Here is a 24,183-nt window from a genome sequence, read left to right as displayed (position 1 = left end):
ATAAAATAAAACAAAAGAAAACAAAACAAAACCAGGAAATTGAAATTGATATAATTCACAGAATTTATTCCGGTTTCACCAGTTTTACATGCACTCATTTGTGTTCATGTATGTATAGTTCTGTGCAACTTTGTCATGTGTACATTTTGGTAGCTAACATCACAATCAAGATACAGAACTGTTGGATTACCATAAGATTCCCTTATGCTGCCCCTTTATGAACATACCCATGCCTCTCGCCAACTCCTGGAAACCATTAGTCTATTCTCTATCTTTATAATTCTGTTCTTTCAAGAACGTTATATAAATGCAATAATACAATATGTAACTTTTTGCAATTGGCTTTTTTCAGTTAGCACGATTCCCTTGAAATCTATCTAAGTTGTTGCATATATTAATAGTTCATTCTTTTTTTTTATGTTGAGTAGTGTTCCATGGTATGGATGTACCATAGTTTGTTTAACCATTCACTTGAAGAAAGACATTTGGGTTGTTTCCTGTTTTAGTCATTACAAATAAAGCTGCCATGAATATTTGTGAATAGGTTCTTGTGTGAACAGAACGTAAGTTTTCATTTCTGTTGGATAAATGCCCAAGAGTACAATTGCTGGGTGATATGAGAAGCACGTTTAGTTTCATAAGAAACTGTCAAACTTGTCCAGAGTGGCTATACAATTTTACATTCCCTCTAGTAATGTGGATCCAGTTTCTTTACCTCCCCGACAGCATTTGGTGTATCACTATTTTTCATTTTAACATTTGGATAAATGTGTATTAATATCTCATTTTGGTTTTAATTTGCATTTCCCTAATGACTAATGATGTTGAACATCTTTTCATATGCTTTCTTGTCATCTGTATATCCTCTTCAGTGAAATGTCTGTTCTTGTCTTTTGCTCATTTTTTAATTGGATTTTTTTTAACTGTTGAGTTTTGAGAGTTTTTCATATATTCTATTATTTATTAAAAAGAAATTTTTTTTTTATGGCTAGTCAAGTGCAGTAGTAGGAAGGGGGGAAAGAGTATGCGTATATTCTAAATATAAGGGCCTTTGTTGGGTATGTAGTTTACAAATATTTTCTTTCACCCTAGTTTGTTTTTTCATCCTCTTCAAAAGGTCTTTCACAGAGCAGAAGTTTTTAATTTCACTAAGGTTCAATTTATCAACTTTTTCCTTTTATAGATTGTGCTTTTGGTGTTAAGTCTAAAAATTATTTGCCTAGCACTATGTCCTGAGGTATTTATACTATTTCCCCCCCTACACTTTTGATAGTTTTACATTTTACATTTAAATCCATGATTCATTTTGAGTGAATTTTGTATAAAGTGTGAGGTTTTGTATAAGGTGTGAGGTTCATTTTTTGGTCTATATTTGTCCAACTTCTCCAGCGTCATTTGTGGAAAAGGCCCCTGATTCCATTTTTGTATTTTTCTCCCATCCATTCCCCGTACAGCAGTCAGAATGATTTCTAAAAAACGTGTATCAGATGTTAGGCCTTGTTAAAAACCTCTATTGGCATCCCACCATAATATGATCTGGTCCCATGCCAACCATATTTTCTACCACTCGGCGCCCACTATGATACGTAGCTCTCAGATAATCACCCGGTTTGCTTCCTCACTTCATGCAGTTCTATTCTCACTTGAGATTTCCCGGACCAACCTTTTTTCCTCCCACCCTGCTTTTTGTTCACAGCACTTACAAAATGCAATATATTACATATTAATTTGCTTATTTGTTTATTGTTTGCCTCTACTCCCAACCCTACCAGAAGCTGCAAGAGAGCATACTGTTATAACCCCGGGGCCTAGAATAGTACCTGGCCCCTAGGAGGTACTCAATAAATAAAAGATTGCATGACAAGCTAGAAAGACTGAACAAACACAAAACGGGAGCGACAATGCTACTTCTAGGTCAGGCGCTTCTTTGGATTTCAGGCAAAGTGTGAGCGCCACCTCTCGGGAAGCCTATTCGCTCGCGAACGAAGGAAGTGAGTCACAAAATCTTAGCGGGGGGGAAAAAAAAGAAAAAGAGAAAAGAAGGGGAACACGAAGCCGGAAAAGCCTGAAAAAACTAATGCCGGAAGCTAAACATCAGAAGGTTGCTCCCTAGAATGATTCCCTACCCACAAGGAGGAAGCGTGGACGAACGGTGTTGCGCAAAATGGGCTCTCCGGCAGCGGTTGTGCGCAGAAGCGTTCCGTGCGTGCGGGTGCCTGGAACCACGTGGGGCCCGGACGCTTTTCCGGTTTGACCGGCAGCATCCCGAGTTGAAGCCCAAGCAACAGAAGGGGTGAGAGGGGTTCGGCATCCTGAGAGGAAAGGGAAAGGAGTAGGGTAGGTGGAGAGGGACAGGTGAGGAGGTTTAGTGCAGAGGTGAGTTCCGCTCTGAGAGATGGCGAGGGGGATCGGATGGGAGGGGAGGGCTGGGGTGTGCCTGTCCGCAGGTGCATACCTGTCAGCACACGTCCCACGCCACGTGGACTCGCCTTTGTTCGTGCCTGCCTTTCCCATGCGGCCGCGACAACAGGGGCTGTGCCTTTTTTGTTTCTGTCGAGTACATTGCGGGGCACAGAGTTAGTCTCAGCAAGTGCTTGCTGAATGAATGACGGGCGTGTCAGGAATCGGTGTGTAGGGGCATTTATAGGGGCTATTTCTAGCGCTTTAGCCCTATTTTCTCCTGGAGAATCATGCTTCCCCCGCGCTCCCTCGGGGGTTCTCGAGCCAGTCTTTAGGCTTTGTCTCTTTTTCTTGGAAGAGCGGGGTGATTATCATTTAAGGCATTGTCTTTGCTCTTATTAACTGCTAGGCTCTGTCACTAGGGACCACAGACAGACACGGGAGTAAACCAGCCCTATATGCAGGCCGCAGACCAGTGGGGAGGTGGACACACAAACGGATAATTGGACTACAACGTTAAGGGGTTGTGATAAGAGGTTAACTAAAGTACAGGAAGGTAGAGCCAGGAGGTGGTGCGGCTGTCCACACTAGGAATTGTCTTTCAAGGTGAACGGGGCTCCTCCTATCTTATACTGCGAGACAGGGCAGGTTATGAGCCCAGTCTTCTTGTGAAATCTGGGGTGATGCTGTCTAGGCTTCCTTCCAACATGATGTCCCATGTCAGATGTAAGCAATGACTTTACTCCCACAATCCACTGTTTATTGGCTGGTCAGAATATTCATTACATATTGTATTAAGGGGTAGCATAAATTGCATAGGGTTGGGAAATCTGGATTTTGGTCCTCTTCCTGCTGCTCTGGTCCTGTTTTCCTCATTTGTACAATCAAGAGGGATATAATGAAGAAATATAATGATATATTCTCTGAAACCCCTTCCAGTTCTAATACCATGGCTGTGACAATCAGTCAAACTGTATTTCATACTGCCTTGTACCACATGTCACTTGACATTAGTAAAATTACACATCAGTGTGGTTTTTCCCAACCTGGACTACTGAGAAAGATAGTGTCTTATTTTTATATCCCTATCTTGGTTCCACCACAGTATTGGGTACACACACAGTAGATGCTTAATAAAAGTTTATTAAATCAAATGGAATAGAAATAACAGCCCCTCCTTTTAGACCCTTCTCTTTTTTGGGATATTAGTTAAGAGATGAGAGGGCTGGGGAGTAATGGTTTTTACCAGAGGGAGACATGGAGTTGACGTTAGAGATTAAACCAGCTTTATGGGGTAATCTGCTTGAGAAGGATAAAGATGCAGCAGGAGATTCAGTGCCATTGCATGCCCCCACCTGCCTATCCCCAGGACCATGGCCAACAGTGAGCGCACCTTCATTGCCATCAAGCCCGATGGGGTGCAGCGGAGTCTTGTGGGAGAGATTATCAAACGTTTTGAGCAGAAGGGATTCCGCCTTGTTGGTTTGAAATTTATGCAGGTAAGTAGACTTCATGCTAACTATTTTGACTCCTCTGTAGTATAAGGGAACACTGCAGATTAACCTGTTTCTCCCTTCCCTCCCCCTTTTTTCAAAAAATGAGGTCTCGATATGTTGCTCAGTCTGGAGTGCAGTGGCTGTTCACAGGTGCAATCATAGTGCACTACAGCCTGGAACTCTTGGGCTCAGGTGATCCTTCTGCCTCAGCCTCTCTAGTAGCAGGGACTATAGGAGCATGTCACTGCACCTGGCCTCCGCTTTTTTAGACTTCTCCATCCTAGGGTGAACACAGATGTCTTGAAACCTGGAAACCCCTCAGTGGCCTAGCATCTTGGCTAAATCTTGGAACAAACCAAGTTATTTGGGACTTTTGAAAATAGTCTCTCCTTTCCCTTGGCAATGCAGAGTTCCACATATTACTGCACCACTGTAATTTCTGACTCAGAGCTCTGGGCATGTTTGAGCTGCTGGTCTTGAGCTTCCTGATCAGATAATTTTAGAGTGCTTTTTTCCCCCTTTGAGGCAGGTTGTTTTTCAACAAGAAAATCTTTCCATCATTTTACTACCCACTTACTGTCTAGCATATATTAGGCACCATAGGAGCTTATGGGGGAAAACTATGGTTTTGCCTTTGGAGAGGCTCTCCTGAAACAGCAGAGAGAAGACACACTTGCAAGACACTTACAAAGCAATCTTTCAATAAATGCAAAGGATTGATTGACCAAGAACCCTTTTTCAAACAAATTCAAGAGATGAGAATTCAAATTCTCAAACAAATTAGAGGATGGTATTTTTTCCCATTAAGGGAATCAATTTTGGACCCTCCTAATGCATTCTAAATGTAGTTTGATTAGCAATTTAGTTTCTGGATGATGTTTTAGAAAATTGCTTTAATGTAAAAGGGGGGAGACTGATGTTCACCCCTGAGGAGAAAGCATGGTGTTCAAGGTCAAGGGGCTGGTGTCTGTTTAGGGCCTTCTTGCTGCGTCATCCCGAGGTGGAGCTGAAGGACAAGAAAGTGTGAGCTAGGGCAGAGAGAGAGACAGCAAGAGGGGCTGAACCTCACTTTTATAACAAACCCATTGCTGAGATAAGACATTCATTCATTCATTCATGAGAGTGGAGCTCTCATGACCTCAATACCTCCCAATAGTCCCCACCTCCAAATACAGTTGCATTGGGGATTAAGTTTCCAACATACGGACTTTGGGGGACACATTCAAACCACAGCAGAAGGTAAAATGAAATGAACACATTTACCATGTGCTGGGTATGTATGTTTTCTCATCTAGCCCTCATGCCAACCTTGAGAAGTACTTATTCCTACTCTCATGGTTGTCAGTGATGAGGAGCCTGAGGCTTGGAATGGTTAATGATCCTGGTAGCACATAGTCAGTGATGCAGCTGGATTTTAACTCGGGTCTCTCTGACCCCTGAGTGCAGACATTTTCTCCTTTACACTGAATTTTCTGTCAAGGATATGGGTTTGGTGAGGAATGGAAGGAGGGATAACTGCCGTGACTCTAAAGGGTTATTTAAATCTGGTGTGGAAGTGGGAAACAAAGAAAAACTTGAGCTTCTCTGCCTCCCCACCCCCTGAAAAAGCCCGTGATCTGTTTTGCAGACTAAAGATAATCGGAACCAATTAATAGGATTAATTAATAGGAGTTCCAATGAATAGGGGTATCAGGGTAAGGGAAGGTGAAGTCAATGTGTATTGGGAGATTACCACCACAAAATTCTTCCATCCAGAGAGGAAGGGACACGGCGAGGGGTGGATCCCTATCATGGAGTGATCACGTGGCCATGTAATTTTACTTTGGCAAGTGGTGATCAACCAGCGGTTGAATGATTGGATGTTCTGGGTGTACTTTTCAGCAGCTAATCTCCACATTTGTGTGTTTCACTAAAGTATGCAATATGCTTCAAACGATGCAGTACCACAGAACTAGAAAAACTACGGGACCCCGTTAGACCCTTCGCAAGCACATATGCAGTGGCACAGAGGGAACACAGCCAAGTTGAGTTGAAACTGCTAAGCAGATGGTTTGTTCTCTAGCTAACTTGACTTGTTCCCACATACCAGCCTTGCAGTATGAGAGATTCTATTTCATTTTTCAGCAAAATTCTTATTGCTAGATGTCATGTTATTTTGGGTGGTTTGTAAATACCTGTGGGAATCACACAGTCACCACACTTGGGCCTTTATATTTTGAATTTGTATTTGTATTTATATTTTGAATAAATGTGCAGTATCCCTGGGAAGTGGCTGGTTTAGTTTGCTGCTCACTGTATGCTCAGACTGTCTTCCTCATTTCCCTCTAACATTTTATTTGGCATTTGCTCTGGTCATGGAAATTCACCATATTGTTATTTTCCTGTCTAAACTGAGATGGCTGGATTTAATTCTAATGGTTTGTGGTTTTATTCTGATCAGTCAAGGCCAGTAGGGGGATAGTTGGTACAAAACTGTAGAAGCACTTTTATTCCCTGTCACCACTCCCTTCTGGTAGTATGGAGAATGAATCGGGTTATAATAGAATCAGTGAGCTTTTAAATAGCAGATGGGTGAAGGGGAATTAACTAGACTGCTGGTTTTTAGATAGTTTCGAGGCCAGTCTCATTCTCTGTTCTGTGGAATAGGCTTCCGAAGACCTGCTCAAGGAACACTACATTGACCTGAAGGACCGTCCATTCTTTGCTGGCCTGGTGAAGTACATGCGCTCAGGGCCAGTGGTTGCCATGGTGAGTGTGCCTGTGTGGGATGTTGATGTGTATGACTCAGTGCACATGGGGAAGAGTGAGTGTTGTGGCTCCTGCTTCTGGTGCCAGGTCCTCAATGATGCAGAGGAAATGGGCTTGGAGGATAGGACAGTTAGGGTAGAAGTTGGCTCTCTGACCCACCAAACACAAGATACATTTGCTTGCTGAGCTGAGCACCCATAGCTAGGAGTGGTCCGGAGAGGCCTGTCTGATTGGTAGCTCCTGGGGGACAGGGAGATTGGCTCTTATTTATCACAGTACTACTTCTCCAAGCATGTATTACTGGTCATCTTTGTGCCAGGCTGTCTTCTAGACACTGGGGATACAGTCATGAATTGAGACTACATAGGTATCTATTTTCAAAGTTTTCTTTGCCTACACTTTTTTTTTTTTTTTTTTTTTGAGACGCAGTCTCTCTCTGTCACCTGGGCTAGAGTGCCGTCATGTCAGCCTAGCTCACAGCAACCTCAAACTCCTGGGCTGAAGCGACCCTCCCCTCTCGCTTTGGCCTCCCAGAGTGCTAGGATTACAGGCGTTAGCCACCGTGCCCAACCTGCCTACAACTCTTGAAGGGGGTGAAGGTGGGGGTGGGCAGACAATAAAGAAACTGAAACATACATATATCAGTTAATGCTTAGCGATATGCAGAGAAAGGAAATAGGATAATGTGATAGCAAGTGACCACTTTAGGTTGGATGGTCAAGAGCTGCATTTTTCAAGCTAAGATCTGAATGACAAGGAGGAGCCAGCCATGTACAAAATCAGTGAAGAATGTTACCAGTCAAGGAAACAGCATATGCAAAGGACCTGGAGCGGGGCCAAGCTTGCTTTTTTTTTTTTTTGAGACAGAGTCTCACTCTGTTGCCCAGGCTAGAGTGAGTGCCGTGGCGTCAGCCTAGCTCACAGCAACCTCAAACTCCTGAGCTCAAGCGATCCTCCTGTCTCAGCCTCCCGAGTAGCTGGGACTACAGGCATGCACCACCATGCCCGGCTAATTTTTTCTATATATATTTTTAGCTGTCCATATAATTTCTTTCTATTTTTAGTAGAGGTGGGGTCTCGCTCTTGCTCAGGCTGGTCTCGAACTCCTGAGCTCAAACGATCCGCCCACCTCAGCCTCCCAGAGTGCTAGGATTACAGGCGTGAGCCACCGCGCCCGGCCCAAGCTTGCTTTTTGAAGTACAGAAAGAAAGTCCAAATGCCTGAAGCCTGATAGGTGAAAGAGAAGTTAGGAAAAGAAGAGCAGAGGCATGGGCAGGGGCCACATCTCGTAGGGCTGTGTTGGCCATGTACCTCCTGAGTGCTGGAAAGCTCTGGAAGGTTCTACTCTTGGCATTTGAAAAAGGCCACTCTGGCTGCCATATTGAGAACGGACTGTAGAAAGGCAAGCACGAGGGTAGTATCCCCAGTGCTGAAATAAGTAGATACTCTATAAATATTTGTTCAGTGAAGGAATGTCATCTTAAGGGGCCTTTTTATTTTTCTTTTTTTGGATTAATAGTTGCCAGATTTTCTGCCGAGATTGGTTTTCCTTGACCGTATCTTCTTCTGTCCTTGGAGGTCTGGGAGGGGCTGAATGTGGTGAAGACAGGCAGAGTTATGCTCGGAGAGACCAACCCTGCGGACTCCAAGCCTGGGACCATCCGTGGGGACTTTTGCATCCAAGTTGGCAGGTGGGATTTTAGGGTTTTTTTTTTTTTACCCTTTTCCAAAATCTTAGTTAGTTGCCACAAGAATTTGGGTTTCTGATGCTGGAGATGGACATGATGCCATAGGTGGGTCGATTTTATCAGAGTTTATTGTTTTCCTCCCTCTTAAGTTGGTGTTTGGCTTTGAGGGCTCTTTGCCTTTGGTTATCAACATCACTGTGGTTGTGCCTCTGTTACAGGGCGCAGAACCTGGTGCAACACACTTTGCTGGCCAGAGTCTTCCCCAAGCCGGCTATCAATGCTTCATCGATGTTGCTGGGAGGGCTGGATGTAGGGAGGGCATTGTTCATGCTTACGTTAATGGCAGCCATGGTTTTTTTCTTTTGATATGGTCTAATGTACATGGAGCTTTGGCCTTTTTGCTGTAATGGGGGTAGGATTTCTGGCAAGCAGCAGTGCAGTGGGCTTCTGGGCAGTTTAACCCTTCTGGTCTTGGTAATGTGGCTGTCTCCTTCCCCACGCAGGAACATTATTCATGGCAGTGATTCTGTGGAGAGTGCAGAGAAAGAGATCCGTTTGTGGTTTCGCCCTGAGGAACTGGTGGATTACAAGAGCTGTGCTCAGGACTGGATCTATGAATGACAGGAGGGCAGACCACAGTGCTTCTCCCATCCATCTCCCCTCCTTCCCAAGGGCACTGCCCAGGCTGTAGCAAACCCAGTTATTCACGGAAACTTCCTTATAATTTGGAGGGAAACTCTTGGAGCTGTGAGTGCTCCCTGTACAGTGTTATGTGCTACCATCAGATTAAAATGTTTTATCTCAATGTATGATTTGTTGAGTTGGTTACTTTGTATTGCTGTTTTGCTTTGTATTTTTTTTTTCCTTTTCATGGATAACCTGAGCTAATAGAGAGTGTAAATACCATGTAAATTACGGGTGGTCCCTGGGTTACAGACCAGATACATTCCTGAGAACAGGACCATCTTTAGGTCAGATTTGTATGTAACTTGGATCCCTGATGAACAGCACATATATGGTAATGATAATAATAACAATATTATAACGGCTCACATATGGTAATGACACATTGTAATACTGGAATAATAATAATACCCCTGTACTGTAATAATAAATTCCAGAAACGACTGTGCTTTTTTAATTCAAACAAACAGAACATAAAAACAAACTCACAAAAAAAGTTTATATAGGAGATAGAAAAAATTTCAAAAAGGAATATTAAAAGTTAACACTCACCTAATGTTGCAGCAATGTCTTGCTTACTGGCAGGGGCATGTTTGAGGCAAGAAGGCAGCTGTGACATTAATCGGAAGGTGACGATGGAGATGCTGCTGGAGAGGACAGAGTGGGTGGTGGGGTCAGGGTTTGATTCTGTTGCTGGAGGAGAGGAGCTGACCACTGAAGTTGGTTTCTTGAAAAAGGTTTCTAGGGTTGTTTGCACAGCCTTTTTCTTTTTTCCATCATAAATGGCCTTGTAGCAGCTGATGTTCTAACTGCACGGTAAACCTTTGTAAACTTCTCAATGTTAGGATCTTTTTCCTCAACCTTAGCAAATCCTGCTTCAATGAGATGAAAGGATTCAGCTAATTCTGTCGTAAACTTTCCTGGCTCTGCATCTACTGATTCTTCCTGTTCTTGTGTTTCTATCAGCTGCTTCTCTATCTATAAGATGAGGTGCTAGAGTAAAAAATGCTGCACCAATGACCTGCTTATGCCATGATGATTTGCTTACATGCACTGAAGAAACTATTTCCCGAATGATTAATTTAATTATAAATTATCTTTATGGGGAGCATTGGGAGCCCATTCTTAGTATGGAATTCTGTAAGTTGTGTGACCCGTAACCTGGGGACTGCCTGTATTTCTGTTGGCCTGAGAGATCTCACGTAAACACAGACATTCTCTGCCTACCTCTCTCCTTGTCCCCCGCATCCATCCACCCTTGCCCCTGAGCCAGTCAACAAGCGTCTATGGAGCATCTGCTAGGTGTTTAAGACTGTACTCGGCACAGAGGATTCATCAGAAATAAAAGATATCCATCCTGTTCTTGAGAAACTCTTAGGGAATCAGTGGATGGGAAGTGTGAGAAGTTGTAACTACTCCAAAATTCAGAAAAGCCACGTGGACAGTAGGCCTGGGTTCCTGGGATGGCCTCAAACAAAGTGGGAGAAATTTTGTAAGTAGCTTTGTTGTTAGGATATTAATTTGGTTGCTTTAACAGAGACAATATAGAAGTTTACTTCTCTTTCATTTACAAGTCCAAGCTTGCTGGATGTGGTGGGGTGCACCTGTAATCCCAGTTACTCCTACTCGGGAGGCTGAAGCAGGACGATCACTTGAGCCCAGGAGTTTGAATCTAGCCTGGGCAACATAGCAAGACCCTCTTTCCCAAAAAAAAAAAATAAATAATAATAATAAAAATAAAAACCCAAGCAGGACAGTAGGGGTGGTGATGGTGGTGAGGCTCTGATCCTTGAGATTGTCCTTGGACCCAGTTCCTTCTAATCAACCTAAGATGAATCACCCACCCCTCTGTCTGCCTTCCAGCAAGTTGGGAAGGGAAGTATCCTCACTTTTAAAGGGACAACTCTGAATTTACAACCTCACTTCCTCTCACATCCCATCGGCCAGAACACAGTCACATGGCTGCATCTAGCTGCAGGAGAAACTGGGAAATGTTATCTTTCTTTGGGCAACCTTGAGCCCAGGTAAAACTCAGAAGTTATACTATGAGAAGGGAGGAAGTGAGAACGGCTACTGGGGACAACTCTGAATTTTGCCACAAACTTTAGCATGTTTTTTTCTTGGTATCGTCCCTATTCACCTGGTTTTGATAGAGGCCACAGAGGGAATGGACTTCTCAGGAGGAGGCGAGGAGGACAGTTGGGCTGGGCTTCCTTCTTTAGGGGTAGCTGAGTGCTAAATGCATGACCTGTTTGTTTGGGGGGGGGGGGCGTGAGATGACAGTACCAGGACTTTGGGGGAATGAATGTGGATGTGGTGAGGCTGGACGGTTAGAGCCTCCCCAGTTAGAGCCTCCCCAGTGAAGAACAGTCTTTCCAGGAAGAAAAGGAGAGGTGAGGCTGGTACTGCCTGTACCCCAAGTAGCTATCGGTGATCCTGCCAAGGGGTAGACAGCTCTCCACTGGACAGAGAAATGCCCCTGAAATTACCAGACCCTTTTCCACAGTTGACATTTGGTAACTCTGAAAAGGAAACCCAAATAAGAGTGTGGTTCAGGCCGGGCGCGGTGGCTCACGCCTGTAATCCTAGCACTCTGGGAGGCTGAGGTGGGCGGATCGTTTGAGCTCAGGAGTTCGAGACCAGCCTGAGCAAGAGCGAGACCCCATCTCTACTAAAAATAGAAATAAATTATCTGGACAGCTAAAAATATATATAGAAAAAATTAGCCAGGCATGGTGGTGCATGCCTGTAGTCCCAGCTACTCCGGAGGCTGAGACAGGAGGATCGCTTGAGCTCAGGAGTTTGAGGTTGCTGTGAGCTAGGCTGACGCCACGGCACTCACTCTAGCCTGGGCAACAGAGTGAGACTCTGTCTCAAAAAAAAAAAAAGGCCGGGCGCTGTGGCTCACGCCTGTAATCCTAGCACTCTGGGAGGCCGAGGCGGGTGGATCGCTCGAGGTCAGGAGTTCGAGACCAGCCTGAGCAAGAGTGAGACCCCGTCTCTACTAAAAATAGAAAGAAATTATATGGACAACTAAAATATATATATACAAAAAATTAGCCGGGCATAGTGGCGCATGCCTGTGGTCCCAGCTGCTCGGGAGGCTGAGGCAGTAGGATCGCTTGAGCCTAGGAGTTTGAGGTTGCTGTGAGCTGGACTGACGCCACGGCACTCACTCTAGCCCGGGCAACAGAGTGAGACTCTGTCTCAAAAAAAAAAAAAAAAAAAAAAAAAAGAGTGTGCTTCAGATTGAGGCCAAAGGGCACACTGCCCAGAAAATGGGGACAAGTGACAGTCCTTGCCCATCTCTTGTGCGTTCATGCTCTGTAACCAGGATTTCGGAAAGCAGATGAGGTGGCACAGAGGCCTGGATGGTCATCCATCTAGCCAGCGGCAGGTGATCAGTGCAGCACCGGGACTACTGGGGTGATGGCATGATTGAGGTGGTCAGCGCAGAGCACACGGGCTCCCCCCAACCCAGGGCAGCACGCACTGCTGTGCACGCGTCAGTAAGTGCTAGTACGCTGACGGAAGGGGCTCATTGATTTCCCCAGAGAGGCCGCCCATCACCAAAGGGGGCTTGTTTGCCAGGCACCCAGGAGCTAGGAATTGCCTACAAGTGCATGACAGGCCTGATCTTTGTGAGAGAATCTAGGTTGAACTGGATGACCTCACCCCATAATAGTGCCGGCTGGGCAGGGAGCCCCATCTCAGGGAGGGAACGGGGCTGCTGGTTGGGGCTGGAAATGTAGATGGGGAGACAGGCATCCAGGGAGCACGGCGTACTGCAAAAAGGGCATCTTGCTAAGGAGTTTGAATGTCACTGTGTAGGCGGTTTGGCGGGGGAGAGTCATCCCAGCAGAGCAGAGGCAGGATCAGATGGCTGTTTGGGGAGGGTGCCAAGCAAGGAGAGGGGAGGTCGAGGCCCTTTGGGAGGCTGCCAGTAAGTTTGTAAGAGGAAAGCTGAGGGCTCAACCCGGGCTCCAGCAGACAGAAGGGAAAGGGGAAGGTGGATTCAGAGGTAGGAGGCATTAGGACTGCGGGTGCTCGGGCGGATGGCGGAAGCAGCCGGTATTGACCGGGCGAGGAACTCAAGACCAAGAGCAGGGTCTCGTGTGTGCACGCGCGCGCGTGTGTGTAGGGAGGGGTACGTGGGGACCACGGGCAGTATGGGGAGATGCGGAGCTGGACTTGGGACGTGCGTAGTCTTACTCGTGGGACGTCCAGGTGGGGCGCAAATCACTTCCTGCCTCTGGATCCCTCGCTGGAGCCCTTCCCGGCGAGGGCGGCACCCGGCGGGCCGCTGGGCGTGGACAGAGTCCTGTGGCCGCGTCCGGCCGGCGCGTGGAGCGTCCCCGCGGGTTGGACGGCGGGGCCCTCCGGGGTGTGGCCGCCCCGCGTCCCGCCCCGCGCCCCTCCTCCGCCGGCGGCTCCGGGGTCTGGTGGTCGCTCCGGCTCTCGACCTCCGCAGCTCAGCTCAGCGCAACCGCCGCCCGGCCCCGCCAGCTCCCCGGTAAGGCGGTGGGGGGCCCTGCCCCGCTTGCGCCGCGCCGGCTGTGCCCGGGCTCCGGCGTCCCTGGCGTCCCCGGCGTCCCCGGCCTCCCGCAACCCCCTCCCCCATTCCGGCCTCGCGCGGGCGCCCCCGACCCCTCCCCAGTCCCCGCGCCGGGTCGGAGCGGAGCCCCTGCAGCGCCGGCTCAGCGGCCTCGGGGCGCTGCGGAGGGGCGCCGGCCCTGGGCGGGGCGGAAGGTCCGGGAAGCCACGTGTCCCCGAGGCCGCGCGTGGTGGGGGAGGCGGGCCGGGCGGGCGCCCACGTGGGCTCGCTGGCGGGGGACCCGGGCCCTGACCGCGCCTCTCACCCCGCAGGACCATGGCCAACCTCGAGCGCACCTTCATCGCCATCAAGCCGGACGGCGTGCAGCGCGGCCTGGTGGGCGAGATCATCAAGCGCTTCGAGCAGAAGGGATTCCGCCTCGTGGCCATGAAGTTCCTTCGGGTAACGCGCCCCGGTCTCCCAGCCCCCTCCCCAGCCGGGACGCGGGGTTTCCCCCACCCCGCAGCGGCCGGGCCGCGTCTCCTTCCCGAGCCGCGGTCAGCCCTGGCCGCTTCCGCGCCCGCGGGGCCCCTCCGCCCTCTGCCCCGCCTCAGGGCTGCGCCGGCCCGCCGACCCCTGCCCGAGGCTCGGGAGGACTGCGACCTTGGGAAGGTTAAGCGGAGGTAACGTGACTCCTCCCGAGCTGGCTTCCTGCGGACACGTCCGGCATCGGCCACCACCCTGTCCCGCTGCCACGGGGCAGGAGACCCCCTTCCCCTACCCACGCCGGCCTGCATTTGCACAGAATGGATTCTTGGAGTCTTTTGTGCTTTAGCCTGAAACTTCTAGTTGATTGAAGTTTTAGGTGACGTGTCCCTTCCTTTTGCATAGGTTAATACCTATATTTTCCACATTAAATTTGGGGGACAGATCTGATTCCCTCCACTTATTTAAGGATAAGTGTCTCAAATTCAACCCAGCTTATCAGTGAAGAGAATGTTCCCAGTTATCATCTGAAATATTTAAAAGGGCATTGTGAGTGGGCCAGAGGAGCGTAATATGGCCTCTGCCTGGCATATTTATTATACTTTAATTGCAGCCGGTATTTAACTCCCTAAATCTAGATCCTCAAACCACCTACTTCTTAGGATTACAAAATCAGTAACATTGACATTATAAGGGTGTCCTTATGATTTGAACAATCTTTCTGCTAAAACGGTTTCAATTATATGTTTTTGATGGTTTTTTTTTTTAATATATATACACACACCTTATGAGTGTGGGCTAAAATATCAAACCTGACTTTTATTTATATTTTATTATTTTTTTTTATTTTATTTTTTAGAAAGTCTCACTCTGTTGCCCAGGCTAGAGTACGGTGGTGCCATCATAGCTCACAGCAACCTCAAACTCCTGGGCTCAAGCGATCCTCCTGCCCCAGCCTCCTGAGTAGCTGGGAGTACAGGTGTACACAACCATGCCCACTAATTTTTCTGTTTTTTTAGAGATGGGGTCTGGCTATGTTGCCTATGCTAGTCTTGCACTCCTGACCTCCTGCCTTGGCCTCCCAAAGTGCTAGGATTACAGGCATGAACCACCAAACTCGGCCAAATGTTACTTTAGAGAACCTACCATGTTAATGAGGGGTTCAGAGGATGGGATGGAGCCTTATTTGAGCCTTTGCGGCTTATTTCCTAACTGGTACCTTCTCTTGACTGCCAGGCCTCTGAGGAACACCTGAAGCAGCACTACATTGACCTGAAAGACCGCCCATTCTTCCCTGGACTGGTGAAGTACATGAACTCAGGCCCAGTTGTGGCCATGGTGAGTGCTTGGGGAACCAGGGAAAATGGCTTAATGTCCTTTTTATCTTCCCCAGCTACTCTAAATTCTTTGTTTCACAAATGGAGCCTGCTGCAGTTATTTAGTTAACTGAGCAACTAGGAGCTTGGGAGGAGAAAGGAAATGGAATCAGACCTTAGAAAAAAGGACACTTTCACATGAATCTCTCCAGGGTTAAATAGAGAGTCTCACTGCATACAAAAAAAAAAAAAAAAAAAAATGCTACATTTCTTCTGTTTGACAGGTGTTTCAGTCCTTAATGGTTCCTAGATTTAAAAGAACACTTTAAAAAATTTTCTCGGCCGGGCATGGTAGCTCACGCCTGTAATCCTAGCACTCTGGGAGGCCGAGGCGGGCGGATCGCTCAAGGTCAGGAGTTCGAGACCAGCCTGAGCAAGAGCGAGAGCCCGTCTCTACTCAAAATAGAAAGAAATTATATGGACAACTAAAAATATATATAGAAAAATTAGCCGGGCATAGTAGCGCATGCCTATAGTCCCAGCTACTTGGGAGGCTGAGGCAGTAGGATCGCTTAAGCCCAGGAGTTTGAGGTTGCTGTGAGCTAAGCTGACGCCACGGCACTCACTCTAGCCTGGGCAACAGAGTGAGACTCTGTCTCAAAAAAAAAAAAAAATTTTCTCATGAAAAATTCAACCACAATTATATATTAAGTGAAGCGAACACTCTCTAATCCTGTGCTAGAAATGAAACATTTTCTTCTGGATGGTGTTAATGTCCAACTGGGAGTGCAGAGAATGGAAGGAGCGAGGGTATCAGGGAGGCACTGAAATTGTTGGGAAAGTAGACCCACTTCCTGTTCCCCGTGTGGATTTTCCTTCCTTCTGCTCTTTCCTGGAATACTTTCCCCATGCATGTCGGTCTTCCCACTGATCCTTTTCCTGTCTGACCACTTTCCCTACCTTCTTCTCACTGTTTCTTGTGAGTGTTTGTGGCTTTATAAAAATTCTCCGGTCTGTTTATCTCTGTCTCAGACTGGGACGTCCCCAAGTTGGGCAGACTTTTCTCTGTATCCTAGCAATACGTTTAGAATGGAGATTTTTGTATATAGGCCGCTACTATCTTCTGGGATTAGCTGATAATCACATCACTGATTGGTTAGGTAGGAGTAAATGTTTGTCCCTCCTGGTCCTGAGTGGCACATCTGATGCGATTCTTTTTCCTTACTGTCAAGGTCTGGGAGGGGCTGAATGTGGTGAAGACAGGCCGAGTGATGCTTGGGGAGACCAATCCAGCGGATTCTAAGCCAGGCACCATTCGTGGGGACTTCTGCATTCAAGTTGGCAGGTAAGTCCTGTGGGGGTGTTGATGACTTTTACTCCACACCATTTAAATGGAGTAGAAAGCAAGCATTTGGGGCGTATGCTAATTTTAGAAAAACTTGAACTTACAAATTAGGTGGTGATTATCACTGGATAAAAGCTTTTATAAATAGCTGCTTCCGTAGTTTACTTTTAACCAAGACACTCCCCGGGGGAGCTGATGGGGTGGTTCCTGTGTGGCACAGCAGCAGGTGCTAAGGGTGGAGAAAGGAAGGGTTCTAGCTTTGCCTGTGCCCTTTTGGCACTGTGTCCCCGGGTGTGTTGCTTAATCCTGTGGTTCCCTCACTTGTACGAAATCTGTACGAAAACTCCACAGAGTTACGAGATTCAAATGGGATAAAGGGATTGTTATTAATAAGCATGTTATTGTTGTGGTCATGCTTTGCAAATCAGCGTTATAAGAAAATGCAGCAGAAATGGCCCTCAGTAAAGAATATGTTGCATTTAGTTAGGGTTTTGGTTTAGAGTGGGTTTGACTATTCCTGGATTTCTCAAAAATTTGAGAAGGAATGTTTTATGGCATCAGCAAACAGGTCCAAGTACTGTTTTGAGGGGGAAATCTTGGGAAGCATAATACAGTTGAGCCAAGGGACCTTTTTAATCAAGCACCTTTATGGTGCTTTTAAAAGGAAATAGTTTGGGGTGTAATTGATCTGCTGCTTCAAGTGGCAGTTTGGCAGAAAAGGTCCGCAGTGGCTACCCTTTGCTGGGCCCATGAAACAGACTTTTGCACTTTAAAACGTGGCAACTGGTAATGATTCTCTCTCTTTAGGAATATCATTCACGGCAGTGACTCAGTAAAAAGTGCCGAAAAAGAAATCAGCCTCTGGTTTAAGCCTGAAGAATTGGTTGACTACAAGTCCTGTGCTTATGACTGGGTCTATGAATAAGAGGTGGACAAAGCAGCAGTCCCCTTCGGCACCGCCTGGTGTGTCCCTGGACACGGCTCTTCATTCCACTGACTTGGAAGCAATAGGATTGATCGTTCTTTTCTAAAGCATATTTACCAATAAAGCCTTTGGAAACTGGGCAGTGTCCTTGTACTTACTTGATACTGAGCTAAAAGAAGTGACTTGGTTCCCTGGCTACAGCTGCATTAGGAGTGGGGAACCTTTTCGTGTTGGAAGCCCCCGTTTAATTTAGCTGTAATCAGATGAGGCCACATTCAGGAAACTTCAATTAGGTATACTTAAAAATGTATATTATTTTGTAAAAATCTATCATGTACTTAATAATGTCAAAAAATGAAAACTATTTGTTAATTTTGAAGTTAACCTTTGAATGACTTTGTTGTGTCTGCTTTTGTTGGAAAGTATTTGAATGTTTGGTTGCAGCATGGAGGTCCGTAGTTTCAGTTGATCCTCTAGATCGGCAGTCCCCAAAACCGAGTCCATGGACTGGTACTAGTCCCTGGCTTGTTAGGAACCAGGCCACACAGCAGGAGGTGAGCAAGGCAACCAAAGCTCCAACTATATTTACAGTATTTACAGCTACTCCATCACTTGCATCACTGCGTAAGCTCCGCCTCCTGTCAGATCGGTGGTGGCATTAGTCTCATAGGAACGTGAACCCTGCCCTAAACTGTGCATGTGAGGGATCTCGGTTGCACTCTCTTTACGAGACTCTAATGCCTGATGATCTGAGGTAGAGCTGAGATTGTCACTAGCAGAGAGGTTTGACTGCACAATAAATGTAATGCACTCTTGAATCATCCTGAACCCACCCCCCAAAGTCCATGGAAAAAATTGTCTTCCATGAAACTGGTCCCTGGTCCCCAAAAGGTTGGGGACTGCTGCTCTAGATAAATGTCAGTCATTTGTGACCTTAAGGGTGTCTGGATTTGTGTTAGGTAGGAGAATGCAGATTCACAGCAACAAGTGGTTGAAAAGCAAGAAAGCATTTTTCAGGCATGTTGACGAAGGTGTGGGTATTCTGCTTTTTTCCATATTCGGATCTTTCTTACCATCAATAAATTACTTAAAAGTGTTAACGTACTGAGAGCACAATCAATTCCATCTGTAGTTCTTTAGGTGCCTTGGTGATATCAACTAGGTGGGGCTGAAATGCTAATTTGAGTGTGATGTCATGATTCTCAAAGTCAGTGAATCTTTCATTGTATTCTCCAATTAATAGGTCTATAACATTTGTGTATTCTTCAAATGATTCACATATATCATCTTGCTCATCGGTGACCTTTGCTAATTGGGGAAAATGTTCATCAAAAATTTCCTTTTAGCCGGGCGCGGTGGCTCACGCCTGTAATCCTAGCACTCTGGGAGGCCTAGGCGGGTGGATCGCTCAAGGTCAGGAGTTCAAGACCAGCCTGAGCAAGAGCGAGACCCCGTCTCTACTAAAAATAGAAAGAAATTATCTGGCCAACTAAAATATGTATAGAAAAAATTAGCGGGGCATGGTGGCGCATGCCTGTAGTCCCAGCCACTCGGGAGGCTGAGGCGGTAGGATCGCTTAAGCCCAGGAGTTTGAGGTTGCTGTGAGCTAGGCTGATGCCACGGCACTCACTTAGCCCAGGCAACAGAGCGAGACTCTGTCTCAAAAAAAAAAAAAAAAAAATTTCCTTTTGAAGAAAAAGTGTTCTGAAAAAGTTAGCTTTTTTCAAAATGCTTGGATTTTTGGCCACATATCATATATGGACTTAGTTTTACCTTGCCAAGAAATTCAAGTCATTTTGATTTGACCTGATATCACACAGAAATGCTGCATTCCTGTAGAAATCTTTTAATGATTCACATTGCTGATTCTGTTCTTTGTAGAATTTATCTGTTCTTGCAGAGATAAAATTTTGGCTAACACCTGTGCCTGTGATAACCAATGCACTTTAGAATGATAAGGCAAGTCCACACTGAACACCTCATCATTCAACGTTAGTATGTTATGAAACTGATGATGCCATGTTGCATTTGCAGGAACATAGTTAACAACACTTATAACTTGTTGCAAAGTGTCACTTAAAATAGCAGCTTTAGCACATATTTTGCTGATGCAAGATACAATGAAATGAGAGCATCTGACTCTGTTAGTACTTTACCTGTGCAATAAACATTTCATGTTTTTCTGTTATGAAAGGTGCACTGTCTGTACATACACTCACTAAATTTACCGAATTCAGTCCCACTTAATGGCATTTATCTTGAAAGTTGAAGATATCTATTCCCTGTGTTCTGTTTGCAAGAGTGCCCAAATAGAGTAACTCTATAGCAGAGAAAATCTATGGTCAAATGATGTATGAAACCTGTGCGGAATCGGTAGTATCAGTTGATTCATCCAAAGCGATTGAATAATATATATTTTCCTTTTGAAGTATTGCATGAAGTTGTTCTGTTAAGTTGAAGGCTAATTCATGCTGCCAATCAGTTATGGTTCTTGAAAGAGGCAGTTGTTTGTACTTTGAAATGTTATTGGAGTCTAAGCATCCTACAACTTTTGACAATGCATTCTTTCACAATTTCTACATCACTGAATGGCTTCCCCCTTTCCCCAAATATTATAAGTTAAGTGGCATTATTTCCAGCTCTTGTTGCTGTTCGCAAGAATTGTCTTTGCTTTTGCTTTTCATCTTTCAATTTCTGCAATACAACCTTTTGTGCCTCTCCCTCTAATTTAAAATATTTGTGGTCCTTCTGAGTGTTATAATACTGATGATCACTGAATTTCTTTACTGTTGATATTGCAGTATCACAGAGCAAGCAAATCGTTTTATCCTTAGCAGAAACAAGGTAATATTGCAATTCCCAATCCTCATCTAAAAATCTGTTTTCTTCCTTCAGTGTTCTTGGTCTGCTTTGACATCATGGGCTGTTAAGTAGACAATTTAAAAATTCTGTTGAGCTGCATAACTATTCACAAATTCCACTTCAAACAGAAACACAGTGTACCTTTGTCAAAAGCTTATAACGGACTGGCATACTCAACCCCCGTAAGCTCTCACCAACCAGCCTTTTCAGGTGGTGGCACCAGTCAGGTGAGGCAAGTTAGAACTAAATCATGAGTGTAGTAACATCATGACTGTGATTTCATGACATAATAAGTATATATTTGGTCTCTACCCCTGGCTGCTGGCATACAGCTCCTAAAACCCTTGGAATCTCTCTCAAGTGATAATTTCTTTGAATACTAGATATGGCTAGAAGCTTCTGGGACGCCTCCCCCAACCTCCAGGCAGGGGGGAGGGGCTAAGGTAGAGTTGCTCACGCATGGCCAATTATGCAATCAATCATGCCTATGGAACAAAAGTCTCCATAAGTACCCAAAAGGATAGGGTTTGGGGATCCCTGGCTGAGGTGCTTGTAGGGTGGTATGCCTGCAGAGGGCCTGGGAGCTCCATGCCCCTTTACACATACCTGGCCCTATGCATTTCTTCCATCTGTATCCTTGATTTTATTTTTCAGAGATGGGATCTCACTGTGTTGCCCACGCTGGACTTCACCTCCTGGGCTCAAGTGATCTTCCTACCTCAGCCTCCACAGAAGCTGGGACTCCAGGTGTGTGCCACCGAGCCCAGCTATATCTTTTATTAATAAGCCAATAAATGTAAATAGTTTCTTTGAGTTCTGTGAGCCTCTCTAGGGAATTAATCGAACTCCAGGAGGGGCCACAGGGACGCTGATTTGTAGCTGGTTGGGAAGAACTAGTCACAACCTGGAGCTTGTGATTGGCATCTACAGCGGCGGGCAGTCTTGGAGGATTCAGCCCTTAAACTGTGGGATCTGATAGTATCTCCAGGTAGACAGTGTCAGAATTGAATTAGCTGGTGTCCAATGGAGAACTACTTGGTGTGTGGGAAACGCTCCCCACACATCCGGTGTCAGAAGTGTTGAGGTCCGTGACTGAGAGTAGAGAAGAAACAGTTAATTTTTTTCCTTCAGAATGACATAAATACCTTAACAGCTTGGCACAAAAGTCATGTCAGGATTCTAGTTTCAAGTCAACAATGAACAAGAAATTTAACATGCTAAAAATTATTTTTCAATTTCAAATTTGTGTACGTTCCTGTATGTTACATACTCATCACAGTTAAGCAGAAGTCAAATCTGCTTATTAAAATGATAGATTCTGGGGCAGGGCCCAAGAACCTGCATTTAAACGTGCTCCCTGGTGATCCTTACACATGCTGGTTCAGGTCCCTGGGTTAGCTGTAGCAGTTAAGTATGGGCTGAACTCTGACAGGGCTGTTTGAAGAACTTCACATAAATGAATCCATTGCATCTTTACAACTCTTTGGAGGCTGGCACTAGTATCCCCATTTCACAACTAAGGAAACTGCACCACGAAGTTATTTAACTAGCCAGTGAAGGAGGAACCAGGTTCCAACCCAAGTGGCTGGCTTCACACTCCATGCTCGTGGCCACTATGCTTTACTGCCTTCGTAGAAGTTGTTTTCCAGTGACATGAGAAATGGAGTTTGGAGGCTCAGTGAAGTCGATCTGGAGTGGCGAGAGCTGAGAGGAAGGCTGTGGACGTTAGGACTTAATTTGGTAGAACTGAATGAGAAAGAGTATGGTGAGAATAAAAGTACTGCCTCTGGAGTAAGGTTGGGTTGAGGATCCAATCCTATACCAGCAGCTTGGGGTGTGAAAGTGACAACTCATTCAGAACCTTCCATGTTTTCAATAAACCTTTTAGAAAAAACCACATAGTAAATGCATTATTTAAAATGCATTATCTTTACATTATCTAGTTCTTGTCAATAGGCAAACCCTACTTCGGCCTGTAGGACTTGGAATTCCTAAAAGGCCAAAAAATGATTATCTTAGCTTTAGTAGTAAGTGGTAGAAAGGAAATAGTTTAGCTGTTCTTTCTCCCTATCTCACAAGCCTGGATAAACACGGTGCTAAAAAGTTACTTGTTTTGGGGAAACACTTGTTATTCTTAATTCTGGGCATACTGTATACCAGGGAACTAGTTTCCCAAGAGGCATATAGTGATTTACAGAAAGCTCATGGGATATTAAATGAGCATCAACCTGGAAATTCCAGCTTACTAGGGCAACTGTTCAAGCCATTTAAGGTAGAAAGAGCAGAAATTAGGTTCTTCTTTAGTTTTCCTTGGAATTTGTTATATTTTTCTAAAGTGTGAAATTAACCCCTGAAGGGACTCAGTGCATCTCACTACTATCTTACATATTCTTTCCCAATTCATAAAATTCGCTACCAACTGCTTTTGCAGTACAAGTTGAGTAATTTTCCAAAGAGCCAGCTGTTGGTAAAGGAGGGCTTCTTTGCATTCCCTCTTAATGTAAAGGGCAAGAGTTAGCTGGGATATTTTATTTACACTCTTATTAACTTTGATGCTGAGGTTAATGGAGTTAAAAACACAAAGAAAAAAGGTCTCCTAACTAAAGCATGCTGCTCCCAAAACATGATGTTTTCGCTGAAGTGACTCAATTTCCCCGTAAACTGTCCCTGTCCTCACTCACCTCTGCTTGCTCCTGCTGTAGTTTTTCCCCTTTGAAATCCCAGCTCCGATGCAACCTTGTCCGTTTGTCTACCCATATTCTCTTTCTCCCTCACCGGCTAGTAGTAAATTCCTCCTCACAGCACTTGTGCTTTGCTCTACCCTTATTACAGGTTCCTTGAGGAAGGAATTCACTCAACTTTCATAGGGGCCTCTGACTGCTTCTAGAAGGCAAGCAATATACTCCCCCCACCCCCCCACCCCCCCAAACCAAAGCATATTAAAGAATCACTCAAATACAGCTTAACTTTAACATTTTATTTTGTGTAAAAAAGGGCAAATTTAGTGAATTATTTTCATCTTGTACACAAAGTTATAATTTTAATGCTTTTCACATCCATGCTGAAAATTTGCGATTTGGTAAAAATGAAAGGAACATAAATTTCTCCGAAGGAATTTTTCACGCCATTATATATACACTTCATGAGAAAGTCTCAAACACTTTCTCAATGATCACGAGTTACCAAGAAAATAAAAGATTAAATTTGTACAGATATTGATCTATATATCAAATACATACAGAAATGATGTAAAAACCTTATGCAGTTTACTTTGACCTCTGTCCTCAAAAGATTTGCCCAGGGACAGATACTTTTCTTTTGTATAAATGACTGTGGCTTTATTTAAAATATGAAAATCAAAGGAAGAAACCCAGTTTAATCACAGTATTTTTAAAATCCCTTCCCAATATTAAAGGATCATTACTAATATATAGCACCATAATACAAATATTGATGGGAGAGGGTATTCACATCACGCAAAATTAATAATAATAAAAACAAACAAACACTGAAAACCCGTGTTAGTATCCGTAGAATAAGAAGTTGATAACAGCTTTAGCTTTCCTCATACACAGCAAGGAAAAGGTTAAAGAGTTTAAACTACCAAAAGTCCCCAAATAATCCTAACAGGGGAAAAAAACCAAAAACAAACCCAAGGTCAGCAGTACATTTTGAACCGTAAAAGAGCATGGGGCTATT

At 45.1% G+C, this 24,183-nt stretch overlaps 2 protein-coding genes across 3 annotated transcripts; both read left to right on the top strand.

Annotated features, from left to right (window-relative positions):
- The first annotated feature begins 2,142 nt into the window (after positions 1-2,142).
- LOC138392067 (nucleoside diphosphate kinase A) lies at positions 2,143-9,239 on the top strand. Of its 2 annotated transcripts, none has more exons than XM_069482378.1 (5): positions 2,143-2,293; positions 3,770-3,899; positions 6,543-6,644; positions 8,223-8,335; positions 8,836-9,239. In XM_069482378.1, the coding sequence occupies exons 2-5, from the start codon at positions 3,774-3,776 to the stop codon at positions 8,951-8,953; spliced, it is 459 nt and encodes a 152-aa protein (XP_069338479.1). In that variant the 5' UTR covers positions 2,143-2,293; positions 3,770-3,773; the 3' UTR covers positions 8,954-9,239. The 2 variants fall into 2 exon arrangements, with proteins under 2 accessions (XP_069338479.1, XP_069338480.1); XM_069482379.1 differs by lacking the exon at positions 2,143-2,293 and adding an exon at positions 2,301-2,376 and having other exon boundaries at positions 8,836-9,118.
- Positions 9,240-13,256: 4,017 nt separating this feature from the next.
- Positions 13,257-17,761, top strand: NME1 (NME/NM23 nucleoside diphosphate kinase 1). Its single transcript, XM_069482380.1, has 5 exons — positions 13,257-13,529; positions 13,883-14,012; positions 15,273-15,374; positions 16,585-16,697; positions 17,505-17,761. The coding sequence occupies exons 2-5, from the start codon at positions 13,887-13,889 to the stop codon at positions 17,620-17,622; spliced, it is 459 nt and encodes a 152-aa protein (XP_069338481.1). The 5' UTR covers positions 13,257-13,529; positions 13,883-13,886; the 3' UTR covers positions 17,623-17,761.
- Positions 17,762-24,183: the final 6,422 nt, after the last annotated feature.

Source organism: Eulemur rufifrons, chromosome 9 (genome assembly GCF_041146395.1).
Source record: "Eulemur rufifrons isolate Redbay chromosome 9, OSU_ERuf_1, whole genome shotgun sequence".
NCBI classification, from domain to species: domain Eukaryota; kingdom Metazoa; phylum Chordata; class Mammalia; order Primates; family Lemuridae; genus Eulemur; species Eulemur rufifrons.
Note: the sequence above shows the minus strand (reverse complement) of the source record. Positions and strands in the feature narration are given on the sequence as shown.